The sequence below is a fragment of the Anopheles merus genome, chromosome 3R, assembly GCF_017562075.2.
Source record: "Anopheles merus strain MAF chromosome 3R, AmerM5.1, whole genome shotgun sequence".
In the NCBI taxonomy this organism is placed as follows: Eukaryota; Metazoa; Arthropoda; class Insecta; order Diptera; family Culicidae; genus Anopheles; species Anopheles merus.
In genome coordinates, this window is record NC_054084.1 from 8,758,268 (window position 1) to 8,773,552 (window position 15,285).

Below are 15,285 nucleotides of genomic sequence, written 5' to 3' on the forward strand. Positions count from 1 at the left end.
CCCCCGAAACTTTCCCACTTCGGAAAGCCTTGGCGCGATGATAGCGTTTCAATCTATTTCAGCACATAATGGGACAGGATTCACCCACCTGACCACGCGCGTTTTGCACCCCCCCCCCCTCCTCTCCTATTTCAACTAACTCAATTTCCTACCCACCCCTAATGCGAAGACAATGAACCGTGCGGTTAATTACTTACCTAACCAAGCTTCCCGGTAAGCGAATCGAATCAACCGCGCTCCATTCGCTGCACACCAGTAGCTGTGTTGTACACTATTTTGATGGATCATAAAACTGAACCATGTGGAGCAGGCCGGGGGGGGGGGGTGTACGTTGCGGGAAGGGTAGTACGGGTTCCACGGCAGCGTAGAACAATGGCACTCTCGTATCACTACTGCTCGGTTTTGCCACCTGTCAGCAAGGGGTCCAATGGGTTCGGTATGAATTATGGCCGCCGAGGTCGGTCATACACAGGTGGGAGGGATGGTTTCAGTCGTTTTGTTTGTTTTCCCTCTTCTTGCCCATTACATGTGGGTGAATTAACGTTTTATCAGCACAGGTTTGTTCGGGCTTGGAGCGGAGCTAGAGAATGGAGAGACCGTGTGACGGGGCACAGCAACCAACTGATGGAATTTTTAAAAATTCACGGACGCCCTTTAAAAATATCCTTTCCGAGTGGGGAATGCATATTTTCTAGCTACACAAAAAATACAGATTTCCACCGGAATAGCGCATACACAATCGCACATTTCAAATCAACTCAATTTTATGTGCACATCTCCTCTTTGTGTCTAGAATCAATCCACAATCTCTTTGCATGCTTCGACAAACATGTGTGTTGGGGGATTTTTTTATCGGAACTTTAACGTTTCTAATATAAAACATCATATTTACGATGCGCACAGCGCGCTCTCTCTCTCTCGGCTCTCTGATGCGTGTGTGTTCGTTAGGAACGTGTTTGCTTGTGCAGTACTCCGTTTCCCGCGATTTTGACGCTTTTTATGGCCGATTGCAGGCAGGCGCTGGCAGCCGGATGTGTCGCTGTTTGTTATGAAGCAGAGGTTTATTTTATGTTTGCTCAACAATTCGTGCAGGAGAGGAAATTTATATGCCTTGTCTAGCGGGGGAACTGGCTGCTCGATTGATATATATCACGTACTGCACGTGCACCGGCGCCTGGGGAAGCGTTAGCGTGTGGCTGCATTTTTTTTTGTTGCGCCCTTACCCTTGCAATGTATGATGCATGCAAAGTAAGGTAGCGCGTCCTGCAGCCTAGTAGGCAGCATCTCGGACGAGGATTGAGCGATCAATCCTCCCGGTCTTTGAAGCCGGTTGACGCCCCATCAGGCACCCAGTGGATCGATATGGATTGATTCGTTGGGATGAGTTGAAGAGTGGTTTTTAGCAGAAAAGGAATACATCGAGCAGATTTTATGAACGAATTTTCTGTTACTTCACATGATCTAGTTCGATCCAATTGAGTTGCACTCCCCCAATTCCAAATTTGATTTACGCAAATTAGTGGCTCCGTTAGCATATTTGCTCCAAAGGCAAACCGTGCATGATAAACGACTTAATTGGCCTGCACGCTGCAAGTTCATTTGCTGCAATAAACGAGGGGCAGCATCATCCGCCTCCTCCCCATTATCATCAGTCTCACTAAATCACACCGCAAACGAAGCGCGGTGGCGATTCGATAAGTATGCAGCTTTTAATGCACCAATTTGACAGGGCGTAATTGCATCCTGTCAAAACTGGGGACTGCAAGGTTGTGGAGGTTGACCTTTTTGCTAGTGCCTCGATTGGGGGAACCATTAGAAAACTAAAGTGAATAGGAACAGCCCATATGTTAGGTGAGCATAGCGCGGTAAAAAGAGACGTAGTAGTTCCGACAGCAAACATCATGCTGGTCAAAGTTCAGTTCAACCAGCATACTTGTACAAAACATGTATCCTGCAAAGAAAATCGGATAAGTTTTACGTCTCTAGATAGGGATTTGATATTTAAACAGCACAAAAACTGTACAGCACACGGTCAATCGAATGTTTTGCTGTGTTGTGGCAAAAACGTTGCCCTATTGCTTTGCCGGATGTTGTCCCAAAGTTTCATTTAGTCCACTGGTTCGCCCCTCAACAGGATGTATTTAAAAATTCCATTAAACTATAGAAAGAAAAAAACTACCAACAAAGCATAAGTTGCACAGGAAATTGGAGAGGTTTTTTTGTGTCATTTTGCCTTTCGAAAACGAAATACGAGAGAGACGGGGAAAAAAACTTACCGAGAAGAAAATAGTTTCAGTAGAAACAGGAGACACAGTGGCACATCTTTGCATGCAACTGGTACACTGGTGGCCGTGGTTGAAGTTTCGCCCCCCATGTTTCGATGTTTCCCCCAGAGGAGCGTAAGCGATCTATGCTACCTTTTCCGCCAGCCCGTGGTGTGGAGGTTTTTCCCCCTTTTTTCTCACACCGTTCACTGCCTGCCTGCCTGCCAGCCTGCTTGCTACGTATGGGGTCTGGCCATCATAAATCACTTTCATCGAGACAGACGAAAGTTTTCGTGACCGGGAGACCTACACACAAAGAGAGGGAGAGAAAGAGGAGGGAAAAACTATCATTTGCAATGCTAAAACTGTACAATTGTGGTTAACTGTGTGTGTGTGTGTGTGCGGTTGTGGACTTGCAACTAGTGCGCAATAGAATAAACGTGCTTAAAAAGGATCGGAATGTGAAGTTAGTTTTTGTTTGTTTGTAGGGCAAAAAAACAACAAATATGAACTGCAGATGAAGTTGACTTTTTGAAAATAGTTTCTTCTGAAGGACACACAATTTTGCCATTTTTGTCATTTTTTTGTTTTGCTCTCAGGTGTGTTTATCTCCATTTTAGGGCTCGCTTTGTCAAATTTACTTTAAAATAGTAGCGACTATGCATGCTTTTTTGGTATTAAATGTGGTTAAACCTATTCCTTAACAGATGGTATAGCTGTTAGGCTTATCTTCAAACCAACAATTGTATAATAACGACCATTGTAAACGTAACGCAGTGCTGTAATAAGAAACATTGTATAATTCTTTTTTCCCTTAACGTCACCTTTTCCGTTGCTGCGTCGCATAGAAAGCAATCAATAGCCTCACCCCCTCTGCTAATTAAACATTAATCGTAACTGCAAGGACGATTTCGTCGCCTGTTTGCATCTGGAGCTCGCAATAAACTCGCTGCCACTTCCCCTGGCAACCCACCCCACTCTCCTGCCCTCTCTTCCATTACCAATTATTACGAAACGAAGTATGCAACTTCGTCGCGGCCCAACCGACCCAAACGATGAATAATGACGGCGACGGCCCTGACGGCCCCGCCTGGGGAGCGTTCGAGTTATTATGACAACGCGTCGAAAAGCGATCGAAATCGCAATTAAATTGTACGCGCCCGGCGCGCCCCCCGTATGCCGAAAAAAGCAAACCGCCGAATGTTTTTGCACCCTGCTCGGGCGTGCTTCATGCTTCCTCTCTTCCTCTCTTTGCCATCAAAAGCGAAGCTCATAAATTTAATTGACTCAGCAAAATACAAATCCATTACGTGCGAGTGTGTGTGTGCTTCCACGTGACGCTCACATGGGAACCGTTCTGGCTAGGGTTGGCTGCCCCCGCTTACTACGCTTGCACCACACAGCAGCACAGTATATTAAATGCGTGTTTTTATTTCATTTCCCAACCCCCTCTCCCACTTCTTGGCGGAAAAAAGGGCTTACCGTGGGTTCGGTCACTTTTAATGGCCATCGAATGGCTCGTGCGCGAATGGCCCCACACGTCGTAATCCTTCATCGCGGCTTCGTCCAGTTTGCCGTGATTTGTCGCACGAGCCGTTGTTGGCACTTAATAAATGAGCTTACAAATTTGTCACCGTGTGTTCACGGGCTTGGTGTGATTCTCTTGCGGCTAGGAGTAGTAGCCCATAAAGCCCATGGTTCGGTGTTTTTGGAGCTGCCCCGGGGACAGACAGATACACTCGCAGCCCTTTTTTTGGTGCGTTTATTTAATTTCTGGTTCCCTTTTTCTCTGGTGATGCGACAACCGGAACCGGCTCACGTCTTAAATCTCGTCCGTCCTCCGGAAACGCAATCCGTGCCCGAAAAGGAAGCAGCCTCAACTGTTGGCCCAGTGCATGTGACCGTAGTGATAAATTGTGATTTATTTTTACGATTATTCCTCGCAATAATAATAAATTGTGCTCCATTTTCATTTGACGCCCGGCTTTTCACGCCGCGCTTTGTGCGCCCGTGAGGGTAAAGGGGACTTAAACCCGGTCCGAAGCTGTCTTTTCTCCCTCGGTTTTGATTGTAGCATGGAGCAGAAATGAGATAGGGACAATTTGTACGTTTGTTTGTTTGTCTGTCTGTCGGACTGTGTCTGTGTAGCTGCAGTAACAGTTGAGCGCTGATAGAGACACCTAATGCTTGACGTTCGGTTTATTAATTTATGTACGAAAACAAGAGACCCTTCTTTATAGTGTTCGATTGATTACGCTTGATTCGGTTTGATTTGGCCGACGTCGTCTCAATATCTCAATCATTTCGGTCTTTATTGAAGAAGGACCTTTTCATTTATTCCACTATCACAGAACGATAAACCACAGCATCTGCAGAAAAGAGAGGGGCAAAATGAAGCCACTTTAAAGCTACACCAACAGGGCAGCAGCCAACCAACCGATTGCTGATGATGCTCGTGTTAGTTTATGGATCGCATGAAAAGGCCTCCCATCCTACTGGAGGCCAGATCGATCACAGTCACAGTCTGGCACGGCAGAGAAATTCGTTTCCTCCCGCCTCAGTCGTCTGTGCAGTGGTTCTCGGGCATTAGATCTTGAGAGCGTAAATAAACAAACGTTATACCCTGTACCAATTGACACCTTCCGATTGATAGCCAATGGTGGTGTTGTGGTCAGTGCCGCCGGTGCTGCTGCTGCTGCTGCTGCTGCCGGTGCGTTACACAGCGTGCACAGTAGAGATGTTATTGATGCTTTTGGCTCCCATCGTTAGAGCAGATGTGGGCACGGAGGTACGCCACTTCCCATCCTACCGCTTCACACAAACTCGTAGTACTCGAGACGGCTGGGCTGTTTGAGCAAATGTTTGATCAGCTGCCTTACCCTTGCCTTGTCTTGCCACTGCTGCTGCTGCTTGCGATTGCGTTTCCGCACTTAAGGGAGCCATCGGGCCACGCCAAAAGGGGCACAATTTTCTCGTACGATATTTTCGTCAACATGTTTGATGTGCTAGAACGAAAGAGGGAGACATAATGCGTGCCAGTGTGTGTGTGTGTGAGAGAGAAGAGAATAGCCATATGTAATGAAAACAGATTTCAGTGCGTGTTTGGATATTCTGTGTTCCATTTTCATTTTATCGTCGATTAACAGTCGATGCCAAATGTGGATGCCGCTTCTAGTTGGAAGTGAGAAAAGATTGTCTGTTGTTTGTGCTTTAGGCTGATATGTAATATTAAAACTTTGGGGCACAGAATTATGATGCAAGTAAAGAATCGGGCTACTCGAGTAGATAAATAGTTTTTTTTTTTTAATAATAATTACATCAAAGCCTTTGAATATTTCTCCAATTCCCATAAAGCATCGACTGGTATAAATATCCCATCCCATTGGTTGTAAAATAACCTTCACACCTAATTGCTTCAACTCCCATCGTAAAACGGGACACCACACTATCAAATGCAGCACAATGTAGTAACCCACACGGCAACCCGCAGTTCTCCATCAAAGTAAAGTTCTCCATTTCCCAAGTTCGCATTCGTATGACATTATTTTGGTGTTCATTTTCACTTGCACAAAGGCGGATGGCGCAAAGTGTTTCATGGGTTCAGAAAAGTCAGCCATCATAATGGAATTGTTTTAAAATGCATCTCCACTCGTTCACGCTGCACACACACACACGCTGCTCCACCTTCTGTCCGTCCTGTCCTCACCACCGTTTGGTCTGTCTGCAACATTATGCTCACACTGTTTAACAGCACTAAAGTGTACTAAAGCGCGGCGTGGAACGAAACACAAACGGAACGCAATACACACACACACACACACACATGGACGTGCTCATAATCAGGATAATAGCGATATATAGCAGAAGGGGCGGAACGGAAGGCAGAGAAGAAGAAGAAGAAAAAATGGCAACTTACAAACAAAAGGGCAGCCTTTTGTATATCTGCCGCGATCCACTTGTCTGCTCCAAACATACACACACACCTTGATCCTTACTTTGGCAAGCCTTTGGAAGCTTTTCCGTGAGCTTTTGTGTATAAAAGCATCCTTCGGCAGTGGTGTTGGAGATACGTGTCGGTGTGTGTGTTTGTATTTCATCACCGACACCCGACGCTGCTTTACGACCAACGATCCCGGCACAATGTAACACAACGCGAGCTACAACAATGGAGCATTGTTGCAATGTTGCTCCCTTCCGTTAAAGACACACACTCACACACACAGCTGTTTGAAATAATACAGCACACCGTGTCGGAAGTGCGGAACATAAAAGGCAGCTGCTTCCGTGCATCCTGTTCCAGTCTTCCTGTTCCGGTCCGGGGGTCACTTGCTGCCGCTCTTCCCCGTGCTACTTCCGCCAAAACTTCTGTTTGCTCTCTTCGTCGCTGTCTTGAACCAGGCCAGCTTTTTTTTCGCACGTGGCTCACCTGTGTCCGCCCGGCCTGTTTGCGCGAACGGCTACTCCGCAGGGGCCAGCAGCCAGCCAGCCAGCAGCAAGAAAGAAGGTGCATTAGAAAACAAAATCTCCAAAGCGATCATGATCAAGCTTTTTGTTAGAATGATTAGTTTCTCCATTATAATGTTGCCATTTTCCTTTTTTCACCGTTTTTTGTAAAGCGGCCCATGGAGCGGCAATTGCGCTGTGGAGCGTTCCTGTTTTATGGGCAAAATAAAAATTGGCTTCTACGGTCACTTTCCACTCTCGTCGTCGTCGACGGCGGATAGAGGCGGATGGAAAATATTTTTTCCAATTAAGATGAACCCGGAGCGATTGCTGTGGCCATAGAGCCATAGAGCCATAGAGTGAGTGTTTTTTCTTCTTGCTTTTCTGCCCATGTGCCCTCAATGTCCTTTAGGAATAGTAGTGATCTGAAGATTATGATATTACCATCAGCAGTACGAGGGAATGAATATTAAAAGTAACTCCTTTCAGGCGCACGTCAACCATGGATTTATCACGTTCTGAAAGTTGCTCCTTTGTGAAATATTCAACACAACGCCTATTGTAAGCTTACGCCCACAGTGACGTGTTCCTGTCACATTTCAGCAAGCGTCAACAATCGGTTTGAAAGCAAAACTATCTGCAGCGGCGGGCAGGCTTAAGAAGAATTTAATTAAACTAATATCATAGAGAGAGAGAGATGAAAAGATAAATATTCATAAATACACTACTGGCCGAAGCGTTTACGCTTGGTGCTGCGTGCAAACCTGTCGCTTCGAAGACTCCATTTAATTAACCTCGTTTTTTTTCTTCCTTTCCTCCCATCCTTTCCACCAAACGTCCCTTCGAGTGGCATATTCGTGTTCCGTTTTTGTACCATTTAAACTCTTTCCTCTACACTTCCTTTTTTTTTTTAAAGAAACATTTCATCATTTAAGTGTCGCTGTTTAACATTAAGTCGCTCGTCTCGCTTCTTCGCAGGTGACCTGGGACAGCTGTTGCGGGGCGTCATGACGGAGGCCAAGGAACTGGCGGCTGCAGAACGATGCTCTCTATTTCTGCTCGACAAGCACACCGGCGAGCTGGTTTCGAAGGTTTTCGATGGCAATGAGGTGAGTTTTTCCCCGCTCTTAATCAACCAAAGGGTGGGGGGAGAGGGGCGCTATTGATTAAAAGCGCTTAATAACGAATGTCGTTAGCGTGTCGTGCTGGGCAATTATTTTGGATGGTGCATTATTGGAAATTAACGTTCAAAAGATGTGGGATCGATACATCTGGTTTGGTTTGGTTTGGGATGCAATTTAGCAGTGGGATGGAAATAGTTTTCCAAATTTGCATCCCCACCAATGGGGATGCTAATTTAGCGGTTCCGAAAATTGCAAACCGCTCTTACAGAGGCCCAACTATATCGATCGATAACGTGAATAAATTCCAGGAATTGTTTTAATTTATAGTTGCAGCGTTATTGCGTTTGCTGTGACACGTTTAATTCCACGTACTAAGTACCTCGAAACCTCACGTACAATCTATGTGCTTTGGTTTGGTGTCGCCTATACAAAAGCGTATGTTACAAAGTTCAAAGGATTTAATTGATGATAGGGAGGATTTTGGGAAAAGCGTCAACAATGCCATTATTTAACTGAGACAATAATTAATTACATTTGGAAGAGCTGTTATCATCGTGCGTTTAGGCTATACAGAGTTTTTCAGGAGTTCTCATAGCTGTGGGTCACTTTTTTGACTCCTTCTAACGGGATATGAGCTTAATGTAATGGGAATTGGACCCTATGCCATCCTTGTTGGACAAATCTGATAGGAATTTCTAAGGTTCCTGTCCAAAAAGGGTGCTATAGAGTCCAATTTTCATCATATGAAGCTCACTTCCTATAAAATAGAGTCAAGGAAGTGTCCCACAGCTATGAGAACCCCTGGAAAACCCTGTAATGCCCGAAAGTATTTCCAGAATCATTTGTCGTTTTGATCCGTTACCCGTTGTATATTCGTATATAATCGACATTACTGTTTGGCTTTTTTAAATGTCAACAAACCGCCCTTCTAAAGCGTGATATAGAATATCTGTCATCAGCGTGGGATAATATTAGGTTCCCAATGACATGTTTCGTTTCCGTTCGGTAAACTCGGTTCCCTCCTACAATACTCTTTGATACCAACGATTCACCAACCAAACGCGCCGTGTAGTAGCAATAAAAGGCTAATGCTAACAGTGCGCTCCCTCGCCCCTAAAAAACACGCAAATCTCAGCGAAAACTGTAAGCTACACAGCGAAAATGTGATTTCGGCAGCTTCTATTTCCACTTTACTGTAACGCAGTTGTGGTAATGTTGGTGAAACAAATCCTTCCCCGATGTTGTGGCTACCCGGTGGTTCAGGTAAAACACTGACAAGCTAAAATTCGGCCTCTTTTTCTGATCTCCGCCTGGGCCGGAATGTTTGCGAGTTTGCGAGCCGAAAAACAGACAGCACACAGAATGCCACTCACACACCCAATATGCTGGCTTGGCATCTAGAACTGTATCCCTTTTTTTACCCTTGCTGTGCTTTGCAGGCCTCGAAGGAGATACGCATCGAGAGCGGCAAAGGGATCGCCGGCTACGTCGCACAAACGGGCAAACTGCTAAACATTCGCAACGCATACCAGCATCCACTGTTCTACAAGGGAGTCGACGAGTCGACCGGCTTCAAAACGAGGTAAGCATCCATCCTTTATTCTAAGCGTTCGCAAAGCAAAGCGGAAAAGGAGCAAAGGAGTTGGGAGAAAGTGAAGCGAATGCGTACGAGACGCTGATGGGCGTTAGGGTTGATGTGTCTATTTTCTACTGGTGTTTTTTTTTTGTTCATCTTGTTGCGTCGATGCACGGTACCAGACGTGCGACCGGCTCAGTCAGAGTCGATGGAAACAAATCACAGAAGAAGCCAGCAGCGTGCAAGTTCTGACGGATGATGAGGTACACACAAAAATGGTTTTCTGTATGGATGGGATGGCTGGTGGTTGAAGAGTGTGTTCATTGAATGCAAATTATGTTTACCATCATCTTCTGGCGTTTGTCTGTTAAACGAAAGCAAGCGGTTTAGTTAATTTGAACGACTTACTTGCGATGTTGTTGTAAAAAATGTACATCGTTATTGTACAGCTTATTTTAATGCCCATTTTCCTAACACAGGTTGTCTTGTTTATAACGAGACGATTCAGTTAAAATAGCAATACATCAACCCTGCCTTGTGAAATGAATTTCACACGAAACGATTACTAAATGGCTTTAAATTGAGTTCACCAACCCATTCACAAACAGTGAAAGACCACCATTGAGCCCGTTTAGTAGCCCGAAATTCCCAGACAGCATCAACGAGTAGCGCCAAAGAGGATTAGAAAGTCTTTCAGCTATCAATCAGCCAGTTGACAAAGTTTTCCAATTAGTGGTACCAACAATTTGGAAGCAGGGCTTTTCCAAAGTCCCTGTACCACGTGTGACCTGAAATCACATCAAATGACGGACTCGTACGTTGTCGACGTCATCGTGGTACCATGCAAGAGAAATTTGAGGCCCCAAATAACTTTGGTTCTCTAATTTCAAATGATGAATTGTAGGAGAGGGATCATTTGTGTGTGTGTGTGTGTGTGTGTGTGTGTGTGTGTGTGTGTGTGTGTGTGTGTGTGTGTGTGTATTTGTGTGTGTGTGTGTTTCAATCACCAAATTTCACGAAACAAGAAGCAAATCTTCTTTCTACCGTCAGTTTAATACGCTCACTTTTGCTCCCATTTTCAGGAACATACTCTGTTTTCCGATCTGCGACGAGGAAGGCGTCATCGGTGTGGCCCAGCTCTGCAATAAGGTAAGTTGGCGTGTGATACAAGAAACACAGAGAGATAGAAAAACGGGTTTCTATCCGCTCGTCAAGCTATCAACGACACAGCAGGCACATATGCAGTTGAAAAGCTTCTGTTAATCATCAGGCGTCTCCATCGTGGGAAAAGAACGAATTCACGACCACAGGCAAAAAGGTCGGCTTTTCTCGTTGGCATATCTGAGCTCAATCCGAGCGCCAGGGAGGAAACAATCGATAAGCAAATCTTTCATCCAAGTGCTGTAAAATTGCTGACAATCTCACTTAGGAGCAAGGCAACAAGAAACACGGCTTTATCCCGATGCCTGTGTCAGATTTGCAGCAGCAGCAGCAGCAGCATTGAGCAGGCAGGGAGCAGAAGCATGAAATGATTGATTGATTTAATCGCTCTCCGTCAGTGTCAGCTTCAGCGTTGTGATGTGGTCAGTGAAGATACTGGGGAAGTGCCCAGAGTGGACACTATTTCTACTCAGTATTAATATGCCAATTTCGCCTTCGAGCCGCTTAGGACCGTAGATTGCTTGAGCTCTTTTCCCGTCCGTCAGGATCGGGATCGGCACGGTACAGCCACGCTGGGTGAATGCAATCAACCGAGAAGGTCAGAAAGTGTAATTCAAAAGAATCGTTTCCACAATGGCTTGAAAAGCTGAAGGGAAAAACGAGCAAAACATTAAGATTTCTTTGGGATAACATAATCTAGACTACTTAATGTTTGACAAATTGTGTCCCGATAAGAATCGTTCTTTCCCATAGTGCGAGAAAAAACATATAATCCTACAAAAAATGGACAAGAAAAATTGCCAGTTACACTTTTGCACATAAATTGATTACCATTAAGATACAAGATTGTGCAGAAATTGCGTTCCTCGAGATTATCGTACGTCTCTCTCTCATGGTGGGCGCACCCCGGCACAGGACAGTGTTGCCGCGCCGACCGGTAGGCAATTTGAGTGCCCTTTTTCCCTAGCGGAAATGATTGAAACGATTTGTATTCAGCAGCTGTAATTCAATTTCGCTAGGGTTACTCTCATACCGAGTGCAACGCTTCGCCTTTGGTGGTGGCCTGGCCTGGCGTTTGAGATGGTTTATGATTTTTTACTACACTTCCACTGCGGGCACCCGGGGTCGTGTTTCTTGGATTGCCCCCAAGACCCGCCGGCTAATGCTCTTTGCTTTGACCTTACATTTACAGTACAGCTCGGAACGGGATTTCCCAAGCAAACCGAATCACCAGCACCATCAGTTTCCGAGCCAGGGCAGCACGGACGCACAGAAGCTGAAGCTCTTGAGCTCGTCCTTCAAAGCTTATAAAGATCACTGCATAGCAAGAGCAATCGTTTGAAATGGAAAGGGGAGTGTGTGTGTGCGAGTACTTTTTCAAAGTAAAATCTTGCAAAAATATTGAACACATCCCATCGATTCCTTTCGCTCAAGCTGGCAGAGTGGTAGCATATTGGGTGAATTTAATGAACTTATTTCAAGCACGACACACCTGGTCCTTTTCGTGCTAAAATCAAGCAACACTGACAGTAATGGTATTCCGTACCAAAGACGATTGGATTGGAGTAAAGTCCCTTCGTCTCGGTATAGGGTCGTCTCCGTTTGTGCAACTGTCTCGATTGAATACAGGTGAACAGGTGGTAAAGGTGTGTTGTTGTTATTGAGTTGATTCCATCTGCTCAGCTGTTTTCCCTAAAGCATCTATTAATAATCAGACCTGCCAGACTTAATGGCTCAATATATCTCTTTAAACCCGCGTGTAAGTGCAGTAAGATCGATTGCACTTTAAATGACTGTTTGCTATAAAATAAGTTGCTATAAAAGAAATCTTCTCCGTGCTATATTTAACTGTACTTACAAGCTTCTAAAGCGCGTCTACTGCCATTTCCCGTGCCCAATCAAATCAATTACCCTGCTCCATTTCAAGAAGCTAAACAAAAGCATCGTCGAAAACTTTTACCGCAAACGTGGCTGTACCAAAACACAGAGAACCGAGAGAAGGAAAACAAAAAAAAACAAACAATCTCAACAGCAAGCTCGTCGACGAGATCGCGTCGAGTAAAACAAAAGCTCCTGAAAAGTCACCACACATACGCACGCAGTAGAAGCCAACCAACAATACTTAAAACTTTCTCCAGCCTTTTGCAGCAACCATAGCACCAGCAGGCCAAAGCACCCCAAACGTGTAAAGGATGCCCGAGCGTGTGTTGGAAAAGTTTCGATGCCTCATGAAATATTATTCAGTTTTACAGTTCGTAAAAGTTGAGCTGTCTCTTTTGCCGGCGACCATCGGAATCGAATCACTGCTCTTCCGGGTTGTGATGTGCACCATTTGGCAAGGTGAAGGCAGAAGACCATTGCCGGGGGGGGGGTATCTGACCCGGAAGCGCAGCACTGCTTTATGTGTTGAAGAGTGGTTGAGTTTTAATGGAAAAATTGGGTAGAAAGTGTGTCGTCAGAGCTATTCCCGCTTTAAAGGTGTGTGGTAAAGGTTCGGTTTAGGTATCTGTGTGTATCTAAAATGCAATTACTTCTTTTAAAGCTTAAAAGCATCAAGAATTGGTTAACTGGAAAACAAAATTGCATCTAAATCTAGAACTTCACTCGGAAGCGCCTAAATGTATGCAAAGTGCACAACAAACTCATCCTAATAATATATTTGATTCATCGAAAACCGGCATTATGCCCGGGAATGACAATAAATCACTTAAATAAGACACCAATTACTGAACATTGAGGGATTTTATCCCACCAATCCCGTTTCACAGCTGTAATTTGTCAAGCTGTATGTGCATATCGTTATAAACCCACAACCCAGGTGTTCCAATTTCTAGAAAGCGCTCAGTGTCAATCCACCTGGAAAGGGCATCTAGAATACTCCCCCCCCCCACTACCACCAGCATCACCACCTTCTCGCCCACCAGCAGGACTGACGGCAGGACTGCTGACTGGCTCCACAACAAAGTGTATCATCGTCGGAAATCAACGTGTACCACAAATAAACCATTACAACACTGATCGAACGGGGAGGGTAAGGGATCGCCGAGCTGTTCGATGCAGGAATACAATTCCACTTTAATTACTTGCCCCGAGAGCTACCGTTCCCGACTTGTTTTTAGTTCCCTCGTTCCCCTTCACTATCAATGCATACGGACGAACGGTACGATTAGATCGATGGTTGTGTGCACATTATGGTGGACGCATCATATGATATGATGATGATGATTATTGGGCCCACCTACATCCCACTCCTCTTTGCTGCAGCGGCTGCAGCTGCTGCCCTACAGTGTCATAAATGTTAATAGGAAAATCAGTATTCCCACCTGTGGCACACCATGGGCGAGATTTTGATTCCAATCCATTTGATGGTTCAATTTTCAAATCCTCTTCCACCGAAGGGACTGGCACGGCAACGAAAATGGTCCTTTTGGGAGTGATGTGATTTTGTTTGCCAAGCTCAATCGAAAAGTACGTGAACGTGGAAGGGAACAGTTTTTATTTTCTCCTTCCATTAGCTGGTTGGAGTGTTCGAACTTGTTCGAAAGTCTGTGGAATGGAAAAGCGAAATTGTTGCACAAAATACAAGTCTAGTTCAATAGCATCCATTCATGCCTGGCAGAAGGGGGGAGGGGGGGAAGGATGTTGTAAAATCTCATCCAACTGAATAAAAAGAGTTTCCCACTGCTTTGCACATCCTCCGGTTCGTTTCCCGATTTAAATAATCCTCACTTTTTTCTTCTATACTTCCTACACAGAAAATAGGAGGGTTAAGGGCACAGAATGTTGTTCAGCTTTGTGGGGACGAAGGGAGCGCACCGGCGAATGGATTGCGATTCTGTGTTTTATCTTGTATCTTGTGGATTTCCCACTCGGCTACAGGCAAACCACAAAATATACACACAACAGCACCAGTGAACGGGAGCGGTCCCGGGGAACCCTTCGCATACATGTTCACTCTCGCCATGCACACGCTCTATAATCCCCGCCCTGTTGCATTGGCTACCAGCGCTGCGCCGTGTTTGACATGGGAGCCCCGCCCGGAGTCATCTGCAAGGCGGAAGTTCTGCATACGGCGGTATCTTACTTTACGGTTCGAAAGGTTATCGGGGTTTGGGCTGCAGGGCAAAGAAGCGGAGGAAAGGATTGTAGGTACATACCGTTGGCTGCTGTTGCTGCTGCTGCTAGTGATTCTGCTTCATGTGCCTCGTTCGATAGAGGTAGAGACATTACTGCAACACGCCCGTCGTGTGTTGGGCAGCACGACACCATGGACCGGAAGTGTAGCACTGGAAGCGAATGAAAGGGCAAATCGCATAGAGAAAGGGTAATTTCAATCGTAATCGAACACAAAAACCTTTTTACCTTTTACACAATAGTAACTTGTCCTATTTGTTCGTTCGCCGTTGGAGCAACTGTTGATTTGCTATCGGTGAAGGTTGGAAGGGTTTGGGCTGAAAGCAATGGAAGTCAAACGAACTGTGAGTTTATTTGATAGTTTGTTAGCTACTGTAGGGTAGTCGTGCCAGTTGTTATGGTCCTTTTTCCATTCAATTCCAACAGTGAACCAAATTTCAATCAAGTTGTCCATGATACTAATTTGACAGTTGTCTCTCATTTGGTAAATTTGTAATCGGCACACAGTGCGCTGTGAGTTCTTCTGCTGCACTATACTAATCACAAAATCGTATTGGCCATTTCTTCTATTTCTGCTCTCCCA

At 45.2% G+C, this 15,285-nt stretch overlaps 1 protein-coding gene and 1 long non-coding RNA gene across 8 annotated transcripts in view; one reads left to right on the top strand and one right to left on the bottom strand.

The window, feature by feature from the left end:
• LOC121595589 (cGMP-dependent 3',5'-cyclic phosphodiesterase-like) overlaps positions 1–15,285 on the top strand; it is a 43,198-nt gene that overhangs the window by 25,829 nt on the left and 2,084 nt on the right. For all 4 annotated transcript variants that reach the window (XM_041919660.1, XM_041919661.1, XM_041919662.1 and 1 more), the window contains 3 exons: positions 7,686–7,816; positions 9,271–9,413; positions 10,490–10,556. In XM_041919660.1, the coding sequence (XP_041775594.1) occupies positions 7,686–7,816; positions 9,271–9,413; positions 10,490–10,556 (341 nt within the window). The remainder of the gene's footprint in view (positions 1–7,685; positions 7,817–9,270; positions 9,414–10,489; positions 10,557–15,285) is intronic.
• LOC121595603 lies at positions 1,398–15,208 on the bottom strand. 4 transcript variants are annotated; one of them, XR_006005191.1, is made up of 5 exons: positions 14,931–15,208; positions 14,726–14,854; positions 13,892–14,114; positions 2,277–2,570; positions 1,398–2,175 (listed from the first exon to the last, which is right to left on the bottom strand). It is a non-coding gene; the product is annotated as an uncharacterized LOC121595603 (long non-coding RNA). The 4 variants fall into 4 exon arrangements; XR_006005192.1 differs by lacking the exon at positions 1,398–2,175 and having other exon boundaries at positions 2,190–2,570; positions 14,931–15,204; XR_006005194.1 differs by lacking the exons at positions 1,398–2,175; positions 2,277–2,570 and adding an exon at positions 2,576–2,608 and having other exon boundaries at positions 14,931–15,206.